The sequence below is a fragment of the Ochotona princeps genome, chromosome 2 (assembly GCF_030435755.1).
Source record: "Ochotona princeps isolate mOchPri1 chromosome 2, mOchPri1.hap1, whole genome shotgun sequence".
In the NCBI taxonomy this organism is placed as follows: domain Eukaryota; kingdom Metazoa; phylum Chordata; class Mammalia; order Lagomorpha; family Ochotonidae; genus Ochotona; species Ochotona princeps.
This window is the reverse complement of record NC_080833.1, coordinates 40,311,631-40,339,458: the sequence shown is the minus strand read 5'-3', so window position 1 is coordinate 40,339,458 and position 27,828 is coordinate 40,311,631. Positions and strand designations below refer to the sequence as shown.

General features: G+C 38.2%; 1 protein-coding gene across 2 annotated transcripts in view; it reads left to right on the top strand.

Annotated features, from left to right (window-relative positions):
- The window catches only part of FAF1 (Fas associated factor 1), a 387,381-nt gene that overhangs the window by 161,736 nt on the left and 197,817 nt on the right, over window positions 1-27,828 (top strand). For both annotated transcript variants that reach the window (XM_004588662.3, XM_058681408.1), the window contains one exon: window positions 22,011-22,097. In XM_004588662.3, the coding sequence (XP_004588719.2) occupies window positions 22,011-22,097 (87 nt within the window). The remainder of the gene's footprint in view (window positions 1-22,010; window positions 22,098-27,828) is intronic.

The window sequence follows — 27,828 nt, the reverse complement described above, 5'->3', positions numbered from 1 at the left end:
CATTTTAGTTTGCTAGTTGGGGGCCAAGAATGTGAGTGATCTTAACTTAGCTAAAATCCTATCACATTATACGAGGTAAGTTATAAACTCTTCTATTCATGGATGAAATAATTAATAAAAATGAATATATAATGACGTGAAACTTTAAAATTAGTATTGCTTTAAAATTACCATTTTAAAATGTATTGTTTATTTATTAACATTTTATTGCTGAAAGTAACATTTTTAATAAATAAAATGTAAAGAAACCATGGTGTGGTATGTCACAATAAGCCTCTGCTAGTAGTGCTGGCATCCCTTGTGGATACTGCTTCAAGTCTCAGCATCTCTATTTCTAGTCCAGTTACCTGCTAATGTGTCTGGGAAAGCAATAGAGAATGGCTCAAGTTCCTTTTTATTTTATTTTTTTAAGGTTTATTTATTTTTGTTGGAGAGTGAGATATACAGAGAGGAGGAGAGACAGAGAAGATCTTCCATCATTGATTCACTCCCCAAGCAGCCACAATGTCTGGAGCTGAGCCAGCCCAAAGCCAGGAGCCCGAATCTTCTTCCAGGTCTCCCAGTTTGGGTGCAGGGTCCAAGGCTTTGTGCTGTCCTTGACTGCTTTCCCAGGCTAAAAGCAGAAGGCTAGATGGGAAGCAGTGCCACCAGGATTAGAACCGGCACCCATATGGAATCCCAGCAAATGCAAGGCAAGGACTTTAGCCACTAGGCTACTGTGCTGGTCCTGATGGCTCAAGTTCTAGGGCTCTGGCCTGCATTTTGGAGTCCTGGAAGAGGCTCCTGGCTTCTGATCTGCCAGTGACAGCTATTGCAGCCATTTGTGGATTGAACCAGTGGATGGAGGATCTCTCTCTCATCTTCTCTTTCTGTAAATCTGTCTTTCAACTAAAAATATACGAGTGAATAAATAAGTAAAATTTAAAGTAATGTTAAATATTCTTTGGATATTTTGATTTTTTCTAAAACATCCTTTGTAAGCATGATGCATCAAAGTTGTTATTTCAGTGATATTTTCTGACTGGTCTTTGTGACATTGTCATTTAAATCCTTGCCAAATTAATTTCTTTTAAATTTGAATAGAGGTAAATTAAATGTTAGGACCTTAACGCCGAATAGTAGATGAGTAAAAATAGAAGTATAATTTATTCTTTGATGTTGTCTGTTGTTTTTGTGATCTATATACCACTGTCACTGTTACCTACAGTAACCAAAATCCCTCCACTCTTATAATGAAGGTTAGCAAGCTAATGAGTTGCTAACATGATTTTTTTTTTTTAATTTTTTGGACTTCTACACTCACTTTGGGCAATAGGTTAAATATTTGGTTGATGAAATTGAGATAAATGAAAAATGACATTCAGCCACATATGTATTTGTTGGGTTTACTGAAAGTGTGAAAACTTTCAAACAGTTCTAATTAGGTGCAAGTGCACTCTGTCTCAGAGGTACTGTTTTGCCATCAGCTACAATTCAGACACTGTGCTGTGTGGAATTTAGATACCAATTATTAAAGATATTTGATATAAGTATGATAATAGGGCAATGACATTTTTTTTTAAAGATTTATTTATTTTATTACAAAGTCAGATATACAGAGAGGAGAGACAGAGAGGAAGATCTTCCATCCGATGATTCACTCCCCAAGTGAGCCACAATGGCTGGTGCTTCGCCGATCCGAAGCCAGGAGTCAGGAACCTCTTCTGGATCTCCCACGCGGGTGCAGTGTCCCAAATCTTTAGGCCGTCCTCAACTGCTTTCCCAGGCCACAAGCAGGGAGCTGGATGGGCAGTGGAGCTGCCGGGTTAAGAACCGGTGCCCATATGGGATCCCGGGGCATTCAAGACAAGGACTTTAGCCACTAGGCCACGCCATCGGGCCTGGGCAATGACATTTTTAATGAAATCTGTTTTGTACTATAGAAATGTTTTGAGAGACAATCACAGAATAGGATATTTCTACTTCTCTGAAAATTCTGTAATTTGGGGGCCCAGCATGGTAGCCTAGCGGCTTAATTCCTTTGTGCTTGCTGGGATTCCACATGGAGTCTGGTTCTAATCCCAGCAGCCCTGCTTCCCATCCAGCTCCCTGCTTGTGGTCTGGGAAAGCATTAGAGGATGGCCCAAAGCATTGGGATCGTGCACCCACATGGGAAACTAGGAAGAAGCTCCTCACTTCTGGCTTCTGGCTTGGCTCAGGTGCAGCTATTACAACCAGTTGGAGAGTAAAACAGCAGATAGAGGATCTCTCTCTGTGTATATCTATCTTTCTGTACATATGCCTTTCCAATAAAAATAAGTCTTTTTAAACAAAAGTTTGGGGCTGGAATGCTTAGATTATATTAGCATACCACTGATTTTCTTTTCCATGTAGTTTGAAAACTTAAACACAGTATTTATTTATTTATTTTTTTAAGTGGGTAAGACTATTATTTCCACATTGTTACCTTCATGTATCTGGGGTAAAGGAGGATTTAAGGGAGAAGCCCCACCCAGTCTCCCACCCACCCCAGGTCCCTGATGTGGGGCATGCTCCAAGAATCCTGCTCAGGTGGTTTTGATAGTTCAACAGTTCTGAATTGCTGCCAGTCTCGCCATTCCAAGCACGATGAGGTCGTTGAAGAATCCACTGATTGACGTAGTCCATCATAGAGTCCGTTTGCCCAGTTTTTCACTACCAATATATAGCTGAGGTGGTTGATTGACTACTTCTGTCCTCCGTCTTTTGATGGTTAGGGTTCTGAGTCTAGCAGTTCGATTGGGGAGATCCCCAAAGAGACTTTGTCTGAGGTGTTCCCCGACCAGATGCTTGTATGTACTAGCAAGTAAGGGCCCGGCACAGTCTATCGCTCTAATCAGCTGGTGGTTGCAATTGCTGGATTGGTTCTATTTCCAGCCCTGTCTTCCATGCGAACCAATGGGTGTTGCGGTCCATTCTAGTTCTGCCCAGCACATACTCGTCCCCCACATAAACCAGTGGGAGCTGGAGCGACCCACAATAACCCCCCCCAGGCCCGCCCCCTACCCTGGTTTGCCAGTATGTGCAGCAGACTAGTCCAGTCTATCCCACATCCCATTCAGCTCTCATACATGTCAGTGGACATTAAAGCCGAGTTCACCCAAGGAGCCCGACTATCCAGTCCACACACATGCTGTTTGGTGCCTCTCTGTCTAGCCACCCCAGCCCCTGTCCTAGTTTTCATGCCTTCATGTGGGGGTGGTAACCCAAGAGGGAGGAGCCCACTATTTCCCTTGTGGGCCATTCCCACTCCCGAACCGAATCATACACTCTCCAGGTGGTTTTGGGATTTAACTTGACAGAATTCGCCCCCTGTGCCAGCATCTGCCAGTTGATACTGTAAACACAGAATTTTAGTAAACTATTTCCATGTAGAGTAGACAGAAATGTATTCTACACAGTAACTTGAAAATCTACTTTTAGGGCGCAGCACGGTGTTGTATGTCAACTTTGTTTACCCACAAAGTTTTCAAGTTCCTGAAGGTCAAGAATGAGTTTTCGGGACTGGCGCAATGGCCAAGTGGCAAAAGTCCTCACCTTCAATGCACCAGGATCCCATATGGGCAACAGCCCAGCATAGGAGTCTCTGAAGCTCTCATTTCTGGCCCTCTCCCAGCCCTGGGTCTTGTGCCTGCCCACAGATGCTGTGATCCAGTCTGATGTGGATCACCCTCTGTCTCAGCTTTTGACAACAGGTGTTACAGCCTGACAGCCCAGCCTGCCTCCAATCCCAGCTTTCACCAGCAGGTACAGTAGCCTAGCCCAGCCTGGCCTACCCCCGTTCCTTACGTGAACTGGCAGGTGTTATGGTCCAGCATTATCTGGCCTGCCCCTGTCCTGGCTCTCATTCATTCCAGTGTGTATAGTGGACTGACCCTGCCTGTCCTCCCAGTTCCAGCTCTCTCATACGCTAGTGGATGCTGTGGTCAAGCCTGATCTAGCCTGCTCTCAGCCTTGGGTGTTGCATTCACCAGCAAGAATGATGCTTAGTAGGGGAGTTCCCTGAGTTCCCCCACCAGGCTTGCCCCCAGCAATGGATCATGCATGTGCCTGAAGGTGCTGTTACTCATGACTGGCATGGCTGGGCTCCAGGCTCGGCACTTACTGGTGGATACTATGTAGTAGCCCAACTGTGCTTCACCCATTGCTGCTCTCACTCCTGGATGCTGCATCCTAACCCAGCCTGGCTTGTTTCCAGACCTAGCTCTCTTGTGTCCCAGTGTTTGTCACGGCCTACCCTGACCTTTCCCATACCCATTCTGGCTCTTGAGATTGTCAGCAGGTACTGGAGCCTAGCTCAGGTTTGTTTGTTTGTCCCCAGATCCAGCCCACAGGCATTAAAACAGCCTTGCCCAGCCTGGTCCACGCACAACTCCAGTTCTCACATTTACCAGGGGGAGCTGCAACCCAGCAAGGGAGTCATTAGGGTTTCCCTACCAGACCTGTTCCCAGTCTCAGGTCTTGGATGTGCTGGTGGGTACTTCAACCCAGCCATACATGTCCCCACACCCAGAGTTCTAAGTACCACTTGATGGCAGATGATGCTAATTAGCCCAACCCTGGTCTCCACGTGGACACGTGCTTTGGCCTGTTCCAGACATGTCCTCTTTATTTGCCATCTCTAAACCACTCCTTCTCAGCTCCTTCACTTATCTGTGAGTGTAGTGGCCTAATTCACAGAAGATCCCAGAAGTTATTCCTTTTCTGTCAAACATGCACTCAGCTGTTCCCACTCCATAAGTCCCCAGGTTACTTTCCTGGGGAATCTGCAGCTCCTCCATTTTGGGGTCAGGGTGGCATGTCCCCACCTGGAGTTCCCTGTCCTTATCTTTAGAACTAATAATAATAAGCAACTATACTGGTATATGGGTATAGTTAACACAAATTTGGCATTAAGCCGTCTAGAATGCCCGGCTGCTTGGCTGCTTTTCTCCCAGCAGTAGGCAACTCAGGCATTTACCTATTTGTAAAAATGGTGAGCTATGTGAGGTATGAAGTTTAGAGGAAAACAGGATTCCCTGTAGTTTCCTAGTAAAAGAACTTGCACTTTGATACGTAGTTGACATTGACACTAATGAACTTGTCTGTCAATATATGCATAATATTGCCAGACCCATAAGTTAATAAAACTGAGAGTGTGATTTCAAAGAGTACAGTTCCTGGTTACCTAGTTCCTGTCCACTTACCTATGCAGCTAATAGTGTTTGGGCTTAGGAATTATTGGGGGAATTATAATGCAGTTGACAGGTTCTGTATTGTGGAGATAACTTAAAGGGGACAGGAGACAGGTGATGGGTTTGGGGTTAAAGCTGGCTGGAGCAGGCAAAATACCTCAGATCAGCTATGTTTTGAGTGGACAGAGATGATAGCAAATAGTCTTAAATTTATCACCAAAGTACTAATACTTCGTTGTAGTTCATATACTTGGCCAGATTTTCTTTCATACTTCAAAGTAAACTGAGCAATAGGAACAAAAATGGGGAAATGATCCATTACGTTCAGATTGATTTTGGAAAGTCGAAAATGGGTTTGGCATTTTGGGTAAAGCTTCTGCCAGTGGCATCAGCATTCCGTATGCATGCTGATTAGTTTCGCAGCTACGTTTCTGATCCGGCTCCCAGCTATTGCACCTGGGAAGTCAATGGAAGATGCTACAAGTATCTGGGCTCCTGTACTTACATGGGACACCTGGAAGAAATGCCTGATTCCTGGCTTTGGTCTGGATGAGCTCTGGCCATTGTGGTCATTTGGGGAGTTAATCAGTGGAAGGAAGACCTTTGTTTGTTTCATTCCCTCTGTAAATCTGCTTTCAAGTAAATCAAATTTTTTAAAAAATGAACAACTTTTTATTACAGTGCTTTTTAAAAAAATTATTCAAGAAGTACTTAGTAGCATTTTCGTTTTAGATAGCTCCAGAATTCAGACATCTAAAACATGAAAAATATGCAAGTCTCTCTATGGGTTGCTTGATTTTTCTGATCAGTATTTAAAAATGGAATGGCTGGGTTGAAAGGATACTTTCTTGTCTCTCTTTTTGAATATATTTCAGATTGCCTCTCAAAAAGTTTTTCCTACTTTTTCAACCACCAACAGTATGTGAGCAAGCATGTTAGAATATACATGTATACATTCTTCCCCATAGCAGATTTTGGTCAGTATTTTTATCTTTAGCTTAACTGAAAGGCCAGAATGATTTTTTTTGTTTTAATGTGAATTTAGTAATGAAATTAAATGCCTTTTCTTTTGTGCTAGTTTATTTGATACAGCTTTAGAACCAAGTTCGTGCTTATTCCATTAGAAAACAATGCGCGTGTAATAATTTTAGACTAACAATTTACAAAGCAGCTGGAGTCACATTGCTAATTTTTTGTAGACCAAATGTATGTCACAATGTGTATCTTGTTGCTGTTTTTCATTTTTTTTTTTTTTACAAAATAAGTAAAAATCTAGAGAGTCAGCCTAATGTTGTAGTTCAAAGTTGAATACTCCCAGAGCCAGACAGACTGAACTAGAATGCTAATTTTAGCGCTTACCAGGATGTGACTTAGGAGAAGTTGTATACCCTCTCCAGACCTTAGATACCTATTCTGTAAAGTGTCATGGAAACAGTATGTTTAAAGTTCTTGGAGGTGCTGGCATTGTGGTTTAGAGAGGAAAGCCATTCCCGGGTGCCAGTATCCGTATGGGCTTTAGTTATTTCTTTGCTTCTGCTGCAGTTCCTTGCTAATGCCCTGGTGGGAAATGCAGTGGAAGATGGCCCAGAGAATACAGGTGAACCTGCAGATGGAAGATCTCGGACACTCTCCCTCTTTTTCTGTCTCTTTCAGATAAATAAATTATTTTTTAAAAATTCTAGAATAGTAACTGATCATAGTAAGTGCTATTTGAATTTCTGCAAAATTGGTTGAATACATTTTATTTGTATTGAGTTCCTCTAATTCCTTAATGATGAATGTATTAACATGTTTTGTAGGGACTATGTGATTCAAAGATACAATGTAGCTCAAGAATTAAAATCTGAAAATCACATCTTATGCTTTATAATGTCTTCCAAGATGATTATTAAATTGAAAATATGTTCTAAAAGTTTTTTTTTTTGCTGGAAAAGGAATTACTTTCACCTTCAAATATTTGCTTGATCTTCAGAAACGAAAAATTATTTAGAGCAAGAGGTGGCAGTATGATAGGGGAAAAAAACCACAGAATTTTTAGGTCAGAGAGAAAATCCCACTGTACCATTTAATAAAAGAAGCTCTGTATCCACAGTATTCGGCGAACATGAAAGTAGTCACAAATGCGTACTGCTTAGATCACTCCAGCACTCTGTTTGATTACTGGAATTATTAGAATCGCTTCTTCTCTATGCCTTCTTAATAACTTACTGATAACTTTTACATTGTAATTGTCACATTGCATCATAAATTTTTGTTTCTTACTGTGATTCTTAGAGCTCTTTCTTTAAGGCAAAAAACTATTTTTTGCCATGTTTGTTTCTCTGCTACAGAGGCTAAAAATAGGCAAATAAAATAATGCTATTTTGTTTTCCACAAGTTTGTATCCCAGAATGCTTTACTGCTTGTTGCCAACATTTAAAAGTAAGGGAGGTTTGCTATCTATAACAAAATAGGCTTCTTGCCGTTTTGCATCTCTCAAAGAATCAGAAGACTGGTGATACTGAACTAAAGATTTTTAAAAAGAGTGAGAGAGAGAGAGAGTGTGTGTGTGTGTGTTTATTTGAAAGGCAGAGTTACAGAGCAAGCAAAAGAAAAAGAATGAATCATCCATCTACTGGTATCTGCAGATGGTCTTGGCTGCACTAGGCTGAAGTGAGGAATCCAGAGCTTCATCTTGGACTCTGATTTGAGTGGAAGGGCCCGAGGACTTGGGATGTCTTACACTATTTTGCTAGATGTGTTAGCAGGGAGCTGAATCAGTGCTCGAATGGGATGCCGGTGCATCTGGTAGTAGCTTAACCTCTGTGCCATAGTATGATTGCTGCACCTCAGATTTTCCATATTACCAATCAGTTGGCTTATAGTAGCTTCCACCTGTTTATATAGATGCGTTCTCTAATTTGCTCTAGTCCCTGATGTTCCATAGTGCTTCCATGAAACTAAGGTTGGATGCCCATATGCCCATCCCATTTCACTCATTTATTCTACTTCTCTGGCTACTGTAGATGTTTACTGCCTGATAGGAGAGTTTGGAACTTAAGAAATGATAAGTAAATGTTGAGTGGATTAATAAAAACATCAGAAACACACATTTGTGAGATTTCTTAAAATGTAAAAGGGGGAGGAGTGTAGCACTGTGTTTAGGAGCCGCTATCTCACATCTTTTTCAATCTGCAACCTGAAAAATAAGTGGTGATGCTGGATATGTCAGAGAATGCTGCTCTGAAATAAGTGGCTTCCATTGGCTTGATTGCCAGACTGCCACAATTTTCAAGGCTGGACATCTTGAATGTATTTGGTATTTGGCATAGTGCAGTGAAACATGACAAAATAAAAAATGATCAAATGTGCTTGCCATTTATTTTGGAGTGCATGACAATATCTGTTCACTTGAGCAAAAACATTCAAGCAACACCCAGCTGTGTTTGAAGATAAGGTATCTTTGATCAGAATATCTGAAATATCCCTTTGAGTTAGCTATCACTGTGGAAAACTTTATTAATTTGTGCCTGTCAGTAATTTGGAATTTATGATTATTCAATCTAGTTGAACTAAAGCATATCCTAAGTTTCCAAGTAATTGACCTATTTGAGTAACATTTTCCAGGGAGGGAGTGGAGGCAAAATGATAGAAAATGAGAGATGGTATATAGAAAAAAAACAATTTGTTCTAGGACTGTTTTTTTGTTTGTTTGTTTGTTTTGAGAGGTTCTGGTGTACATTAAAAAGAGAACATATCTCAGAGTCCTATAGATTTGTAATTGGATCCTACTCCTAATATTTTCTTGGATAGTTCGGACCCTCAGTTTATTCTGTAAGAAAGAATGAAAGCTGAGTTAAAATAAATTGAACCTGATAGTATCTTTGCATTTCAGATTTTCTCTGTCTGGAACATTCTTTTTGAGACTTTTGCCTTCTCACTTAAATTTCATCCCTTCTAACATAGAGAACAAATGACAGGGATCTATTATGCCTTTTTAGAACTTAAGTCTAAAATTACCGTATTAATGTATTTAGTAATTTCTTTCTGTTTGCTTCCCCCTTCACTGTTTAATCCTTGAACAGAAACAGGTAGAATGAGTATAAGATCTATGAAGCAGAGGCTTTGTTTTGGTCCGTACTACAGAATGGTATTTTCCTTGTGTTAGTCATTCAGTACACATTTGTTGACCATGTGAGAATCTGAGTGAATGCTCAGGAATTTTTAGAATTCAGTGAGTGTACTTATTAAACCTAGAAGGGGTGTGTGTATGTGTGGTGTATGTTTTTAAGAGCTGTTCTTTTTGCCCTTCACTTCTTCTTCACTTCCTTTTACGTTCCCTTCCTTGCTTCCCTCCCCAAGAAGATTTATTTATTTATTTGAAAGGCGTAGAGAATCTTACATTCACTGGAACTAATTAGGCAAGGACAAAACCAGGACCCATGGACTCCACTAGTTGACAGGTATCCAAGTACAGTCACTGCTGTCTCACAGGTGCATTAGCAGGAACCTGGATTGGAATTAGAGGTGATACTGTGCTATGGAATGAGGGTGAACCAAGTAGAAACTTAACCCATTGTACCTCATGGTTGCCCAGTTCTGTTGGGAAGGTCTCATAGCATTTTGTTAGCAGAATATTATGTACTTCGTTGAATTTATTTAGAGGCAGAGAGGGAGAAAGAGATCTAGTCCCTGGTTCACTGCCCGGTTGATTTCAGTGACCAGTGTGGGGCCAGGTTGAAGCCAAGAGCCTCATCTAGATCTCCTACTTGGGTGGCAGAGGCCCAAATAGTTGGGCCATCTTCTGTTATTTTTCAGGCCGTTACCAGGGAGCCACATCTGAAGTAAAGTAGCCAGGACTCAAAGCAGCACACATAAAGGATGCTGGCATCACAGTCAGTGCCTTTTTGCACTGTGCCACAATGCAGGCCTGATTCATTTTTAAGTTAATTTACTTTTAAGGGTGGGCATTGTTAGCCAGTAGGGTTAACTGCTGCATGGGACAGTTGTAACCCATTTAGGATGGCCTGGGAGCCAGCTCCCTGCTAATGCACACCCTGGGAGCCAGCAGTCCTTGTGTACTCAACCCCCACAAGTGAGACTTGGATAGTCTGGACTCCAGGTTTGACTTGGCCATGCCCCGCCTCTTGTATGCATTTGGGGAGTTAACCAACAGGTGAAATCTCTTTATTGCTACTGTCACTATCAGAATCCATTAATAAATAAAATTTATAAAATGAAAAAACTTCTATGAAGACAGTTAAAATCACCCACTACAGCATAATAAGCAATATAAATCATTGTCAGATAATCTTTCATTCTGTGAATAAATGGAAGAATGAATGAATGATAGTCCCTAGGTTATAGTGTTGACAACTTTGTAATTCACAGTTACAATTGTAGCCAAAAAATATTTGATCATGCAATGATTATAATGTACCCATCATTCTCTTTCAATTTTGGGATGCTAATACATATAATTTTTATTGATTATTCTCAGGCCAAGTTAATATTATTAAAAATAATAAAAATGTAAGTGTGAAGCACTATTTAACTACAATATTTCTATTTGATATTTTAAAGGCTATAAAGAAGAGGTGAATCATAAAACAATCAATGCTGTATTCTCCACTTAGGAAATTATTAATGTGGTTTTCAATAATCACTACAAACTATGACTAGCAATTTCAATTAATTGAAAAAAAAATTAAAGTTATGGATTCTGACACTGGCACTCTGGTATTGTGGATTAAGTTGCCGCCTGCAATGCCAGCATCACTAGTGGGTGTTTGTTTGAGTCCCAACCAGTCCACTTCCAATCTAACTTCCTGCTGCTGTACCTGGGAAAGCAGAAAAGGCTGGACCAAATTCCTAGGGCTCTGGAAGAGGCTCCTGGCTCTGGATCAGCCAAGGTTCAACCATTGAGACCATTTGGAGAGTGAACCAGAGGATGGAAAATTAATCTCCTTTTCTCTCCCTTCCTCCTTCCTTCTCCTTCAGTTTTTTAAATAAACAAAATGAATCTTAGAAAAAGAAAAAAAGCTAAAAATTTTGTTCCTTCATCAGTAAAGCTACGTTTTACGTACTCGGGAGTTGCATGTAGCTACTGCCTGCCACGTTGTACATCACAGAGAAAGAACATTTCTAGATCACAAAATGTTCTTTTCGCTCTGATACACTGTCATTTATGCCATCCCCTAGCCTTTATTTTGCCACATTGACATCACATTTCTATTTGTAATTTGAAGTGTACTGCATTCTAAAAAATTACTCTTTTGATGACTTCTTAAAATCTTACTTTCCCAAGACGATTGTTGATGTTATCAAATGTATATTTTTTCCCTTTGTTTCTCCATTTACTATCCTCAGTACTTTGACAATTTCACCATTATATTTAAAGCTGTAAATGTTGTTGAGTCAATGAAGAAACTCCTTTATATATTATTTATGTTTAAGACAGCATAGCTTGTGACAGTAACTCCATGTGCTTCTTTTACTATACAGTGGAAAAAATACTTATCAAATAGTGATTTTTTTCTTTCTTTATCTTATTAAGTAAATTATATGGTCTTTTTTTATGGAACCTTCCATAGTTAGAGATGTAAAACAGCAATTTCTTGGTTCTATAGCATGACATAGTTCAGAGCTGAGATTAGAGAAACCCCGTAGAGTTGTTAATACTTGAGGGCATCTCCAGCTAGAAAAGTATGTGAATTTAGGCATGGGAGGAAGGAAGGATCTGCTTTAAATTTAGTGTAGGGTCACTGAATCTTAATGATAGATTAAACAAGGGAGTTAGAATAATGAATAGGGGTATGCTGTGTGTAGCACTAATACCAGAAGTCCATAGTTTGTGGCGGTTTTTAAATGTCCTTTCCCATATGGTTTTGAATAGACCAAGTTATGGCAGGGATGAGCTAAGGAATAGCTTTGTTAATGAATAAATAGGAGTAATTAAAAAAAAACAGAAGACTTTAAGTAGTTTATTTAGAATGCTTGTATATTTAATGAATCCCATGGTTAAATTTTTTTCCTAATCTTAATATACATTCAATGGGAATGCTAAGGTATTTAAAAAAATCTTTTTTTCCTGAATTAGATATATCTGCAGTTCAGAGCCAGCCCTATTAGTAAATCCTTGGATTGGATTTTAACTGCCTTAGTTAAAATCTAGCTGCGTGGAGCTGCAGAACATCAGTAGCATCAAGCCTAAATTGGAGTGTGGTGTGTAGTATTCAGCTTTCAATTCACCTGAAGGGGTTTGATGAAATTGCTATCCGGAGCCAGTTTTCACTACCTCATTCCTGTTTAACTAGGTGCGGAATTTCAGTTCCTGTTTGTTATTAATCTTTACTCGTGGCTAGTGCAGGTACTTTACTATTTCCTCTCTGCCCTCCCACACACGTATTTCTGAGTGATGTTGAAAGCCAAGTAACAAGATAAAGTTTAAAAAAAAAAGCACAAAACTAACCAGTGCACTACTAAATATCTCCTAGGGCTGTTCTTTTGTAGAGTTTGCTTAATATTTTCTAAAGGAGAGGTTAAATAGGCTGTCTCCTGTGCCTTAGTTAAGCAGAGTGAAGGGAAATGTAACTCTCCTGACTCCAGGGCCCCAGTGCAAACACTGGCCTAGTTGTTCCCAAACTTTCTTCTTGATGTGGATGACTTGAATGGTTTATTTTCACTTGATGAGCCACACCCCCAGCCCACTTGAGTATTCATGGCAGATCCTAACACTAAGTCTCTTTGTTGTCTTTGTTTTTTGCATTTTTTTGTTAACAAGAAAAGATAAAATTATGAGAGACCTGATTATAGACTGAGGCTCCTTTGCTCATGGTTCCCACCACTTTTTTTCACATCTCAGAAAAAGAAAAGGCCTGGATGGTTAACAGAAAGTAGAAAAGGAAACGTAAACATCACATCTGAGCATCAGTGTAGCACTTTTAAAGTAGGAAAAGGTATAGTCTTCATCAAAACATAAAAAAGAAAAAGTTCTTTATCAGGAAACATGAAGATTGCTGTAGAAATACTGCTTGTTAAGAAAAATCTAGAAGTTAAACAGAGAATTTGTTTTAAGTCTATTTTATTGTTCTGACTTAATTACATGACATTTAGTCCAGTTGCTTTTTGCAGATATATATGCATTTGCATGTTTTAATTCATGAAATCAGAATTAAAGAAAGGAACTCCAATACCACTAAAAGAGAGTGTATTTATGTATTGCCCCATGTATATACTAGAATGCAGTTTTATTTTAGAATGTGCACAGATTACAAATAGAACATTTTTGGTAAAAGTTTCATTTGTTCACATCAGAAGTAGAGTTTTTGTAGGAGTTAGCAAGAATGCCTAGCTGTTGAGGAAAAGAAAACTGGAATAGTAGGAAAATGTGTAATTGACTTAACTTTTTAAATGCTAAGTTAGAGCAGACTCTTAGTAGAAATGAATCCAGTATTCCTGTATTCTAGTTCAGACCCTTAAGTCAGCAGAGATAAAGGATAGATGGAAGACATTGGCCCAGAGTTTACAAAAGAGTCTTGCTAACCCTTCCATGATCATGTTTGCTTATTTTAATGTGTTCTTTTTTCATGTTATGCTGATTTTTTAGGAGATTTTGTCTTGCCATTTCTTTCCCATCTATATGTGACACTTGAAACTGACTTCTTTACTGTGAAGACATCACTCAGTTGTTGAAACAATAACAAGTTGCTGTTTGATCTGGCAGTTGTCCTTCTTTGGCAGTACTTAAAGTGTACACAGTTAGTAGCCTGTATCTGCTCCTTATTGAATGTTGAAGTAAAGCAGTGGTGAAAAGGTCTCTTTGCTCCACTATGGAGGGAAGTTTCACCCATAGGTGATCACTCATTTGTAACCACTTAATGATGACTCTTTAAAGTAATAATAAATGGTCTCATAGAAAATTCTTGCATGTTACAATTATGAAAGCATCTGGTAGAAAATTATTTTAAAGGTAATTTATTACAATTTTCTCTTACAGAATAAATTTAGGCGATCAAAAGATGTAGTAATAAACTTTTTGAAACTTTAGAGTTTCATAGAACTAAATTAAAATTGATCTCATATTTACATAGTGGAGTTTCTCTGAACACATTATTTATTATCTTTGACCCTTAGTATTCCTTATTTGGAAAATGAAGATAATAATTATTTAAAATTATGAACGAGTGGGAGCTAAAGGAGAATAATAGAAGTAAAGGCACATTTAAAGATCCTATGGTGAAGATTAGGTTAAAATCTATCTGTTTTGGGCCGGCGATGTGGCCTAGCGGCAAAAGTCCTCGTCTTAAATGCACCAGGATTCCACATAGTGCAGGGTCAGTCCCACTTGCCATCCAGCTCCCTGCTTGTGGCCTGGGAAAGCAGTCCAGGACGGCTCAAGGCCTTGGGTTCCTGCACCTACCTGGGAACCCTGGATTGGATTCAGGCTCCTGGCTCCAGCCCTGGCTAGTCCAGCCCAACATGCGTTTGTGACTATTGGAAGAGTTTTGCTGTAAATTGTAGACTCTAAAACGACACTTCTGATACTTCAGATTGTTAAGAATTCCTTAGAGGGCCTGTTAAACAGAGATTACCAAATAAAAGCAATGTCCAATCCCTGGCCCAAATGCTTGGGCCCCTTCATCCCTGTAGGAGGCTGGGAAGAAGCTCCAGGCTCTTGGCTTTAGCCTGGACCATCTTAAGTCCTTGTGGCCATTTGGGGAGTGAACCAGCAGATGGAAGATCTTTTTTTTCTCTCTCTTGTTCAGTGTTTCTCCCTCTCATTCGTTGTAACTGCCTTTCACATAAATGACAGTAAGCCTTTAAAAAACATATCCAGTTCACTATGTTTGCAGTGGGGCCCAGAAGCTTGAATTTTCTAATAGTTAGCTGATAATGCCACTGGTTCATGAATCACTTTGAGAGCCAATGTTTTAGAAAAGTAAATGACCCCCACTTTTTTTTCAAATTCTTCAGTACCAAAGGAATTGTCTTTTTTCTTAAAATCCAAATTTAACCTTAAACTGAAGTTAAAAATTAATTTTTTAAAATTAATGTTATTCTGTCATTTTAAGTATACTTTATTTTTGCTATTGTTTTTACCCACACCCAACTTGAAAACAAGGAATTATGCATCTCACCATCTTTGTAATAATACATCTAATCATTGGTGGGTTTTAGGGACAGTCAAAATTCATTTCAATCATATATTTAAGATACGATCCATATTTAATTAGCTTTATTATCTTCATCCTGGTGATCTTCAAATGCTAATTGTTGAATTTCCTTATAGACAAATAAGGAAATTTCTTTACACAAAGCTGAACCATGTTATAATGGTTGAAATGAAAAGTTGAGTTTAGAGCCAAATGTTTTAAAAGCACAGAATGCAATTTAAAGCCTGATTGAAGGCAACTTCAATTTTAGTCTTCTTGAAACAACATCCTGATTGTTTTCTGGAAGGATGGTGTTTGAAAAAAAAGAAATGTCTTGAGTTACTGTTTTTATGAGAAGAGAATTGGTCAGTCTTTTAAATTGTTAATGAGAAGAAGTAATAGTTAAACACTCGAAGCATTGATTTCTGATTTGAATTCTCCAACACAAACCAGCCCTGAGGGAAGGAGGGAAAGAGCTTGCTAATTAACATTTGATTACTGATGCCACCTTCTTCTTTCCCCTTGCGCCATCCAGTTTTGTTTTGTTTTTTTTTTTTTTCCAGGAAGGATTTTTTGAGGAGGGTTCAAATTATATCTTAGTAAAACAAATCCATGCTCAACTGCAATGTGTGTACAGTTTGCTAGAAAGGAAGAAAAACAAATTCTCAGATATAAAGTATGTGTTCAAAACCCACTCCGAATTAAGTGATAGGTTTTCTAACTGCAAGCACCAGTGATTGCCAGGAAACTGGAACTAAGCCTACTCAGTATGCCTTATTTTTATGTAACACATGCACACAAATACTTACTTGTTCAGGGAAGTTATTTAGTAAACCCTTAACCAGATATCATTTGATAGTGTGAGTTTGGGAGCTCAAAGTTCAATGTATTTGAAATTTGGATAAGCTCAAGTTCTAATATTACCAGAGGATTTTTTTTCCAGTAAGAGAGCAGTTATTTGTATGCCTGTAATTTCAGGGTGCTTTTTGTAAGGATTATAATGTGTCATAGTATCTTAATGCACAAAGTTTAGAAAGTAGCTTGCTGATAACAGTTCTAAGCCCAAGGAAATTGCAAAACTTATTTTTATTTTTTGCTGTATTTAAACATGGATCCACTTTCAAAATGCTTTTACATGTTGAAGTAAATCTGTAAAAGTTTAAAGCCTTATTTACATAGCTGGTAGTATTCTGGCAAAACCGTAACTTCACTGATAACATTTAGTTGATGGAATAATTATTTAGAAAAACCAGTGTGACAGATTATTTCTAAATGAAATCTCTGTGGATTTTTTTTAAAAGTAAAGTTTAAGAACAGACTAAGATTTGTCTTGAGCCAGAAAAACATCCTTAAATGTTTGTTATTTCCCACATTGTTTGCAGTTTTTCTTGTTGGTGTAGTTATTAATTTTACTGTTGTTCTTCCATTTTCTTGCCTTTGTTTTTCTTCATTGTTTTCTCTAATTGGTTTGCTTATTTTTTTCTGCACTTAGCAATAATTCCAATACTTTCATTAAAATAATGAGATTTTAGGGCCTTGAGAATCTAAAGTACTGTGGGTTATTTTCTAAAGTTGAAAAAATTAGACTTCAAAAATGCTCTACCAATTTGCTCAAAGTATTAGCTCTGCATAGTTAGGATTATAAATCTGATGTTCTTATTATTCCATACCTAAAGCTTTATGATTTTACTATCAGAATCTGTTTTCACTGCTATAGTACCTGAATGACATTTAAAATTACTTGAAATGTGTTTTCATAGTTTGATTAACACATGGCTCACAAAGAATGAGTTTAATATAATTAATTGTATTATACACTAAATTTTGTGTCTTTTCAGTAATTTTGATAAAATTTAACTTAAAAACTGAAAATTTACAGGGAATGAATGTCTTGTATATATACTTTTATCATTTTGCCAGGATATGCAGTAGATAATAAGGTGGTATTTGTTTAATTTTTTTTGGAAAGGCAAGTATACAGAGAGAGAAGGAGACACAGAGAAAAAGATCTTCCATCCATTGGTTCACTCCTCAGGTTCACTCCTTAGCAGCAATGGCCACACTGGTGCAGGGTCCCAAGCTCTGGGCTGTCCTCTTCTGTTTTCCCAGGCCACAGTCAGGAAGCTGGATGAGAACTAGAGTAGCCGGGACATGAACCTGCGCCCATATGGGATCTCAGGACTTGCAAGGCAAGGAGTTAGCCACTAGGCTACTGCGCCAAATGCAGTAATATGGTCTATTTATCATTGGAGTGCTGACTTCAGCATTGAAATTTTCCTACTGAAGAAATAAAATGTCTGAAGTAGACATTGTTGTTTTGTAGAAATTGCTATTTGTTGACATCAGGCAAGTTGATAATAAGGAAACAGTTCCATAATACAGCTGTGGTATTTCATACTAATCTGATTTGTCTTTTTGATTTCAGTCACAAATAGCTATCTTACCTGAAACAACAGGGAAGAAATTTAATTGCTTCTTTATGAACATTTTAGAAATCAAATTTGGGGAAATCTGTTGTCAGTCTAGAACTGTTGATCCAATCTAACATCATTTAGAATGTAATTTTTAAAAATACTTACTTATTTTTATTTGAAAGGCGTATTTAGAGAGTGGAAGATAAACAGAATTTTCCATTGCTGGTTCACTTCATAAATGTTCAGCATGGCTGCAGATGGGCTAGAATCCAGGAGATGCTTCTGGATATACAATGTGGATGCTGGACCCCACAGATTTTTTTTTTCCATCTTTTACTGCTTTCCCAGGAAGATTAGCAGGAAGCAGTATTGGAAGTGGAATAGCCCAGATCTGAACTGGTGTGCTTATGGGATGTCGGTAGTGCAGGCAAAGTCTTAACTTACAGTACCATGGCACCTGCCCCTGTGCCATGCATTTATTGGATTCCTTAAGACCTCACTGAAACACCTACATGCTGTAGCAGTCTGAAATTACATAGATTTAGAGCTTGAAGCAAAACAAGAATAGGTAAAAACTGTGAAGATTCAGCATGATCTTAAGCCAGTGCTTTTCAAAATAAATGTGTAGGACAGGAAAAAAAAAAAAAAAAACCTTAGGAAATGTTACCTTGTGAAGGGGCACTTGTCCTGAACTGGAATTTAACGCAATCTCTAAAGTTGAAGTTTAATGAGAAATAGCAGTGTGTGTGTGTGTTCTTCCTGTTCCACTCGGGCACCGTGAGCCTGTCCAGTTACTATTTTTCTGCTCTCTCTTACAGATTCTTTCATCATTTCTATCTCCTCCTCCATCCATCCTCCCTGTCTACTCACTTGATTTCTCTTACCTCTTTCACTTTCCTTTCTTGTTTTCTCTTGACTTGCCCTATCTTTTCCTCTCCATTTCTTTTCATCCTTCCTCTGAGAAAACCATGTGTCTTTTTTATTTAGTGATTTGGGTTTTTTAAAGTCAATTTTTACAGATACAGAAGGAGAGACAAAGAGAGCTTCCATCTACTCCTTCACTCCCCAAATGGCTGCATTGGCCAGAGTTGAGCTCATTCAAAGATGGGAGCCCAAAGCTTCTTCCAGGTCTCCATGTAGGTTCAGGGTTGCAAGAACTTGGACCATCCTCCACTGCTTCACAAGTTCCTAATCAGGGAACTATATCAAAAGTGAAGCATCCAGGACATGAATTATTATTGTCCTTAGGGGATGCTGTTGCCACAGGGTAGGGAATTAGCTTATTATGCCACCTCTCCAGCCCCCAAACTGTGTGTCGTTTATCTGATTTGTGATGACTTTAAATTCATCTGTATCAGTTATTCATAGCTGTGTTTTATCATTCAAATTTGTTAGAATTACTATTTTTAAGTATTTTTTTATTCTTGCTTTGCATACCTTTTGAATTTATTTTTCTGTATATGAATGTGATCTGAACTTTTAATTAAATATAATCATCAATAAAGATAGTGGAATTTTTCTGTCTCTGTTACCAAAAATACCACTTGTTTGATGTCTTGTATCACTTGTGCTGCTTTCATATAATAATGAAACTACATATATTTACAGCATTAGCATGAAGTTATTTTTGAAAAACTAAAATGTCTTAAGTTGCTATTTAGTAATTGTGGTTTAAAAGAAATTTCTTTTGGCTCAATTTTTGCAATATTCTATGAGTTTAACATTTGCATTGAAGCTAAGCATGAGTCTAGTATGTTTTACATGATACCGTCTCAGCCAAGTTCTGTCTGTGTTAACCAGTTTATTCAATGACACATTGCTTAACAGATGCCATTCACAGGAGAACAATGAAGCCAAATACTTGTGCAATGGCTAACAGTACTCTTACTTTGATCATTTTTGTTCAACACATCAGTTTGGCGTTGTGCTTTATACCAACACTATAGGCAGAACATGCTTTTCAGGGTTAGAGTTGCTTAGTTACAGATGTTGATAAAAGAAGAAAATTACTGTTTATTTCATAACACTGTATTTTTGTGTTTTGGAATTCAGGTTGATTTGAAGAATCAAACCCCGGATTATTTGTGTATGTTCTGTAATTCTGGGGCAACCTTGCCACCTTTCCAATAGATACAAATATTTGCCCTGCTTTTTCAGAAATAGCCATTGAGGTTTGGTGTATCTAGACAGTGTAAACACTTTTAGAAATGAAATTTTCACCTGAATCTTGAAGCTTTTCATGCTTCAACTTGTGTCCTTTTCTCTTCTATATTAACATAATGATTTGTGTTTACAGAACACCTTTCTTCTTAAGAATATTAATATTTAAATGTGACACTACTCTCAAGTGATGAAAATGATTGGAGATTAGCCCATTACATTTGGTTAAATTGTTGGGCTGTAATGATAAATGAAAATTTCTAAACCTACTGTGACTGAGTGTAAACAAAATATTGCATGGGAGACTGGTCATTGCTAAGAACCCCTGAAGAAAAGCTGTTTGTTGGAATTGAGTTGGATCAAGCTGTTCCCCAAGTTCCTAAGATCTCATTTACTTCGACTTTTTTCACAGGTGTGCATTGGAGATAAAAATAGATTGAGTTCCATCTTTTGTTTTGTTTTGTTTTCCTTGGTGAACATATATCTCTATCTTAGTGGAAGGCTAACTTAGATTTGTTTTTTGTATAATAAAGAGTAATGTGATAACAAAATGCTGTAATTGGACAACATGATACTTTAGGCTTCTGGATTTTAAAACATGAATGAATGCTGCTTATTGAAGTATGTAAAACCATACTGAACTCCAATGTACAGCATTTCAACACTAGCTTTATTAATTAGAGCAGAGTAATAATACCCTGACTAACCTAGAGAGTTAGTTAAGGTCATTGATTTCCCCAGTGTTACAGTTTGTTGATTTGTAAATAAAGAATAAATATAATTATGTATTTAGACAAAAGGAAGCAGAAGACATAATAATACTTCCTAATTATTACCTAACAGAGAATTAAGCCTTCTTTACCTTACTTTCTGTTACTTTAAGTTACTCATCTCTTCTCCTTTTACTTATTTTACTTATTTGACATGAAGAGACAGTTGTGGGAGGGAGGAAGGGAGGGAGAGAAAGAGATCTTATGTTCACTTGTTCATTCTTCAAATGTGCATGACAACTTGGACTGGGCCAGGTTGAGATTTGGAACCAGGAACTAAATCCTGCTCCCTATAGGCACTGCAATTTGGGATTTTCAAAATCGAAGAGATGTCTTAACCATGCCAAATATCCACGTGTCTTTTCTTTTTAAAGTAAAAGCTATAATGTTGTTTTTGGGAAAAAAAGAATTAAATTTGGGCCCAACACAATAGCCTAGCGGCTAAAGTCCTCACCATGAACGCAGCCAGGATCCCATATTGTCACAGGTTCTAATCCTGGCAGCCCCACTTCCCTTCTGGCTCCCTGCTTGTGGCCAGAAAAGCAGTCGAGGACGGCCCAAGCCTTGGGACCCTGCACCTGCATGGGAGACCTGGAACAAATTCCTGGCTCCTGGCTTCGGATTGGTTCAGCTATGGCCGTTGCTACCATTTGGGGAGTGAACCAGCAGATAGAAGATCTTCCTCTCTGTCTTTCCTCTTCTCTGTAGATCTGACTTTCCAAAAAAAATAAATAAATCTTTAAAAAAAATTAATTCTTAATAGCATTTAATGTATTATTTTCAGGAAAAACTCAATTATTAGTGGATGGATCTGATGTGAGTAAAATATATGTGTTCCATTGAAATAATTTTTAGGTTGAGATGATTTCAAATACGTAACCTGTGCTGCTTTATTAGTAAGCAAATATATGTGCAACTTATACCAGAAAATGAGAACAACTGCAGACCTCACCCTAAAACAAAACTACTACCCTTTTACACAAAATAGCCTAAAATACATGTTCTTGTTTGATTCATTGCATGATAAAAAATTATGTAAATTATAAAAATTTACCATTGCAATGTGCCCTAAGTAATGTGATATACCAGGTGTCTTCTCTGAAAAGAAACTTGAAATTATGGAAGAGCTGGGGCAGAGGACTGGGATGGGAATGTGTCTTGAATATTAAATCGGTTCTCTCGGTTGTGTGGGTATTTATTTATTTAGTTCTGGCTTATGTGTTTCTGGTTTCAAATTCCTTTTTTAAGTTGAAACAAACTATAACTTATACTTTATAAATTTAATCTAATCTATCATAAATTGCATGGAGAACGTTTTATACTGATGCTTTCCTTTTATAGGTAAAGAGAAATGTATATGACCTTACAAGTATCCCTGTTCGGCATCAGTCATGGGAAGGCTGGCCACCTTCTGCCACAGATGACTCCGTGAGTAACAATCAAGTTCTCCCTTTTATGTTGTGCGTATCTTTGGCGTCTTTCAGTCTAAGTGTTTGGTAATCTGCAGAATCAGGGCCTTGAGTATTCCATTCAAAGCAATTCACAGATCAAACCAAAAATAGTAGGAGTTTTAACAGTTAGAGTTCTCTAGGAGAACAAATGTTCTAAAGCCAAAGCATTAACATTCTGTAGGGAATCAGTGTTAGGAAATTGATGCCAATTGCTTTGGCTTAAACCTTTCCTTTTTGGGAGCAATATCGTGAGTACTAATGAAATTTTCAAAACAAAATTTTCCCTGAAATTATAGACTTCAGAACCAACCTAAGCAGGGTATTTCATTTTAAAACTGTTTTCCTATGGCTGATGTTATGGCACAGTGGGTTAAGCTGCGACATGCATTGCCAGCATTCAGCATCTTAGTGCTAATTAGACTCCTTGTTACTCTGCTTCCCATCCAGCTTGCTGCTGATGTTCCTGGGAAAGCAGCCCGATATGGCTTCACGTGTGTGGCATCCTGTCACCCATGTCAGAGACATAAATGGAGTTTCAATTCCTGGCCTCAGCTTAGTCCAGCTCTAGCTGTATGGCCATTTGGGAAGTTAAGCAGCTGATGGAAAATCTCTTTGTCTTGCAAACCACACAGACACTCATTCATGGTTTCATTCACTCGTTGTTTCTCTCTCTGACTTTCAGATAAATAAATGTTTCAGAATAAGTAAATAAAACTGCTTCCCAGTAGTAGACAGGTACTTTAAAAATAATGATTAAAGGGGTGCATTTTGTGCATTTTTAAAAAGTTGTCTGTATCTCATGTGGATTGCCTGAGTTTAAGTCCCACCTCTACTTCTGATCCAGCTGCCTACTGCTGCTTACCTGTGAAGCAGTGTGGGATGGCTCCAATGCTGGGGCCCCTTGCCACCATGTGGAAGCCAGGATTGACGTTATGGCTGCTGCCGTTGGCTGGCCTGCTCCTGGTTGCCGTGGCAGATTTGGAGAGTAAGCCCACAGTGGAGGGTTTTTTCTTTGCCTCTGGTCTGTATCTTCTCTCCTCCCTTCCCCTCCACTCCTCCTGGATCCCCTCTTCTCCCCTTCCCTTCCATATTCTGTCCACTGCTTTTCTCCCCAAGTGGCCTCAACTGTGGGAGTTGAGCCGACCCAAAGCGAGCAGCCAGGAGCTTTTTCCAGGTCTCCCACATTGGGTGCAGGGTCCCAAGGCTTTGGACCATCCTCGACTGCTTTCCTGGCCACAAGCAGGGAGCAGGAATACAAACCAGTGCCCATATGGGATCCTGGAAAGGATTTAGCCACTAGTCTGTCACACCAGACCCACTTCTTTGCTTTTCAAATAGAATGAAAATAAAATTTTTAAAATAAATGAATAGTTAAAACCTACAAGTAATTTGGCTAACACTTTAATCTCAAACATTCCCATATATTTCACTTCTGTAAATGGTAGAAAATAATTAGTCTGTCATTTGTATCTAATTTTTATATTTATAATCATCTTTCTATTGTAAATTTTGACGTCCTTCTGAAATCATGTTTTTCTAGTCATTATTTTTTCCAAAAGAGTAGATTTTGCCATCCAAGTAGGGCACTGAAACTAAGTCTGGTCAATTTTCCTCATATACTTGTTTATTCTAATCCATACTCACTTTTTTTTTAAAGATGAATATGCTTCAGAAACTCTGAAATTTATGCTCATATTTAGCATCAGTAAGGCAAAAAAAGAAATTAGGACATTGTGTTTTTAGTACTACATACTCTAATAATGATTATGGTTAACATTGAATTACATTTTCCCATTTTTCTGTGAATATGTTTCTGTTTGGGTAATAACTACTTTTAATTACTAGCACCGTACATGTTCTTATAAATTATTTATGTGTAACATGATTCTTGTTATAGTGAAAACTCTGTTTTTGGAAAATGTTTTGTGGATTACGAAACGCTAAAAATAATCATAAAATAGCAAAACTTGAAAACAAGTTAGAGACAGATGTTGTCTCTGAGATGCAGCGGTGTAGGCTATCCTTTGGGTCTCTTGCATCCTGTTTCAGCACACCTGGTCCAGACCTGACCAACCCACACTTTGCATCCAGCTTCCTATTACCGCGCCTCAGAAGGAGCAAACAGTGGCACAGATGTTCGGTTTCCTGCCGTTCCTGTGGCTGGAGTTCCTGACTCTTGCCTTCAGCCTACCCCAGCACTGAAATGCTAGAATTTGGAGAGTGCTCCAACAGATAGAAGATTCCATTCTCCTTCTCCAACCTCTGTTGTTTTCTTGCTTTCGGTCACTGTGTCGCTGTGTTTCAAATAAGGAAATCTTTTTTATTTTCAGAGCCTTTCTAGAAAAAGTTGCTTATGGATAAAACATGTATATTTCTGAGCAAGTGATTTTAACATTGGCATTCTGATAAATGATGTGAGAAATTTGGCATTCATGGTATATTGGCATGAGAAATTTGAAAGGAAATACTCCATTTACTTTTACAAAAATACAAGAGTAGTGTTTATATACCATAACCTACATTTATACCAAGGGGAACAAGAAGAAACCAGAAATGTTCTTAGCATTGTTAAAATATCTGTTACAAGAATCTGTAACAGTGATTGAATAATTAAGGTGTGAACATGCCACTGTGGGCTTCAGTTGCCTCAGTAATTTGCAGCATTGTTATAAGATCAGTCAGATACCTTATCTGACTCAAGATGTGCTCAGTAGTGAGAATCCATAATGCAACTGAAATAAATTTAACTCAAAAAAGAAAGAGGATCCTAGGCAGCCTTAAGTGATTGAAATGGTGGCTGAAATTTGCTTTAGAATAACCTGTGGGATCTGTGAGGATACGAGTAATCCAGGTAAGCCATCCACTGATCATTGTTCAATTTCAGTTACGGATATTTTTGGCTTATTATACTTTTTTCTCTCAACTCTTGTGTTTATTTGAAATTTTCCTAGTAAAAACCCTAAAGCAAAAATAGCTGATTTAAGAGCAGGCACATATGATAACAAAGAAACGTTAGAAATAAAGTGCCTCAAAGTGTTGGAAACTTGATTGCTCTAGGACCACACACATCTGAAGCAGGCATATTGAATGCTAGTTTAAGAGTCATAGGCTCAAGTCCATGAAACATGATTGAATCTGTAACATACAACCTTATCCTTTTTATGTACTAGTTTATGGAATTTAGTTCACATTCTCTTTGTGACTCCATTTTCAGTGATTTTTTTTAAATTAATTTTTACCAGTTAGTTGTACCATAGAAAAAGTATGCAAGCAGCAAAGATAGGCTATATTTTGGATTTTAATGCTACTTGGTGCTATATCTAAGTCACAGCAAGCCCAAGAGGGAATCCCCATTAAGAGGCTTGATTCGTTTTTCTTCATTATTTATATTTGCACCTTGTCCCAGAACTTGTGAAATGGTGCCTGCCGGCAGCTCCCCAGAGCAAATGTTGCCACATTGGCAGGATGTTGCCTTGAGCTATGAGATTTGATACAACAAAGATGTTTAGGACCTAGCTGTTTTTAGCTAGTGCCACAGTGAATTCACTAGCTGCAGTGCTTGAATTTACGGAAAAATGGCTTACAACGTTAGTTTTCTAAAGAAATCCTTGTCATTAATGTCTTTCATCAGGAGTATAAAAATTCATAAGGCTGATGGTTTTAATCTGTACTGTTGCAGGCAGTGATGTTTTTATACTTACTGAAATCATTCAAGTGGAGGCATCTGCTACAATACAAGATAGTCCTCACAGCTTAGGGCATCGATTTGGTACAGCTGAGAAATGTCAGCTGTGTAAACAGCCTGAAATGTGTTACCAACAAAAATATAATTAATTTCTTTCCAAGACAATGTGCCATAACTTAATACTTAGAATGGTTTAACTTTCAGGGAAAGCACCTGAACATTTGCTTTTCTGTGCCAAAGTAAGGGATTGGTTACAAAAGTCATTAAAAGGGAAGCTGGTTGGCACTTTTCCTGCCTACTTGCACAGTTTATGTGGTTTTGAATTTATAGTAGCTTTCGATATTAGTGGCTTCCATGAATTTAAGGAAAAATCATAGATTAAAAAGGTAATGAATTTTAGGGCCTGGCACCACCTTGCATCCAGGATCCCATATGGGCGCTGGTTCGTGTCTCAGCTGCTCTAATTCCCATCCAGCTCCCTGCTTGTGGTCTAGGAAAGCAGTCGAGGATGGCCAGAGCCTTGGGACCCTGCACCTGCATGGGAGACACTGAAGAAGCTCCTGGCTTTGGGTCGGCTCAGTTCCAGCTGTTGTGGCCATTTGGGGAATGAAACAATGGATGGAAGATTTTTCTCTCTGTAAATCTTCCTTTCCAGGAAAAACAAATAACTCTTAAAATTTTTTTTAATTAATTAATTAAAAAAAAGAAGGCAATGAATTTGGGGCAATGGAAATGCCCTAAAGGATTGCACATCTCTCTGGCTACCAAAAATGATTAAATGACACTGCTAATTAGGGAGTAGGCAGTTTGAGTGGGGACTAGAGGGGAATGAGGAGAGAGAGAGATCCTCTAATCCTCTGGTTCACACCCCAAAAGCCCATAGGGGCTTTGTGCCAGACTGGGGGAAGCCAGGAACTGGGCAGTCCACCCAGATCTGCCATGAGTGTTAGGAACCCAACACCTGAACTCTCCTCTGCTTGCCTCACAGAGTCTTATTATCCAGTAAGTATCTGACACATACGTCTCAATGTTCAACTCCAGTTTTCTTTTCTTTAACCAGTGTCTAAACTGCTAGGCCAAATGCTTGCCTGTGAAACTAATTTAAAAAAAAAAAAAAAATTTAGTGAAGAACTAGATTAAAACACTTTTTCCTTTATTTGTTCATTCTCCTGGAGAAATACTTTTCTGTAATACAGGAGATGTTTTCAGTGTAGTTTTTACTAAGCTTTGATTATTTAGTGAACAGTACAAGAAAATTAAATTCTAGTTAGATTTTAATATATATCTTGACTCTTACGCATCTCATAGACTTTATTTTCAAGCTACCCAGTGACGCTGACAAGCATATAAAACATTGCACATCTCCTTTCAGATTTACAATATTTGTTTATTTGTGGTTTTCCTCTAGTAGGTTATGGGATACTGTAAGAATTGTCAATAACTCTTTTAATCCCTTTCATCAGGAAAATGAATAGTTAAAGCTTTACCAGTAGGGGAATGTTTTCATGCTGTGAAATCAGTTGTGAGAACAAGAAGTTGCAAGTAGGTGAAATCTCATTTTACACTTCAACTGGAGACACTTGGTTTCCAGAGTAAAAACAGTTTTAACACTGGGAATTAGGTCTAGACACCTTGTTATAATGTAGACAATTTGAATACATATAGTTTAAAAAACTGTGGTGGTTACTAACACTTAATATACATGAAGAAAACTATTCTAAATCTTTTTAAGAAATACTCTTTTTTTGTCTTTGAGATTACTATTGTCCTGTTGTTTTGTCGATGGCCAGTGGATGTTATTTCAAAATTTGAGAAATTAGAAATTTTAAAAAATCAGAGATTTTTTGTGCATGTGTTTTGAATTCGATATATGGTTATTAAATATTTTTTTGTGGAGAATGTAAGATTGCTTGTTCGATCCCTAAGTGGCCACAAGGGGTAGAGCTGAGCCTATGTGAGGCCAGGAGCCAGGAACCTCCTCTGGGTCTCCCATATGGGTGTAGGGTGCTTAGGCTTTGGGCCA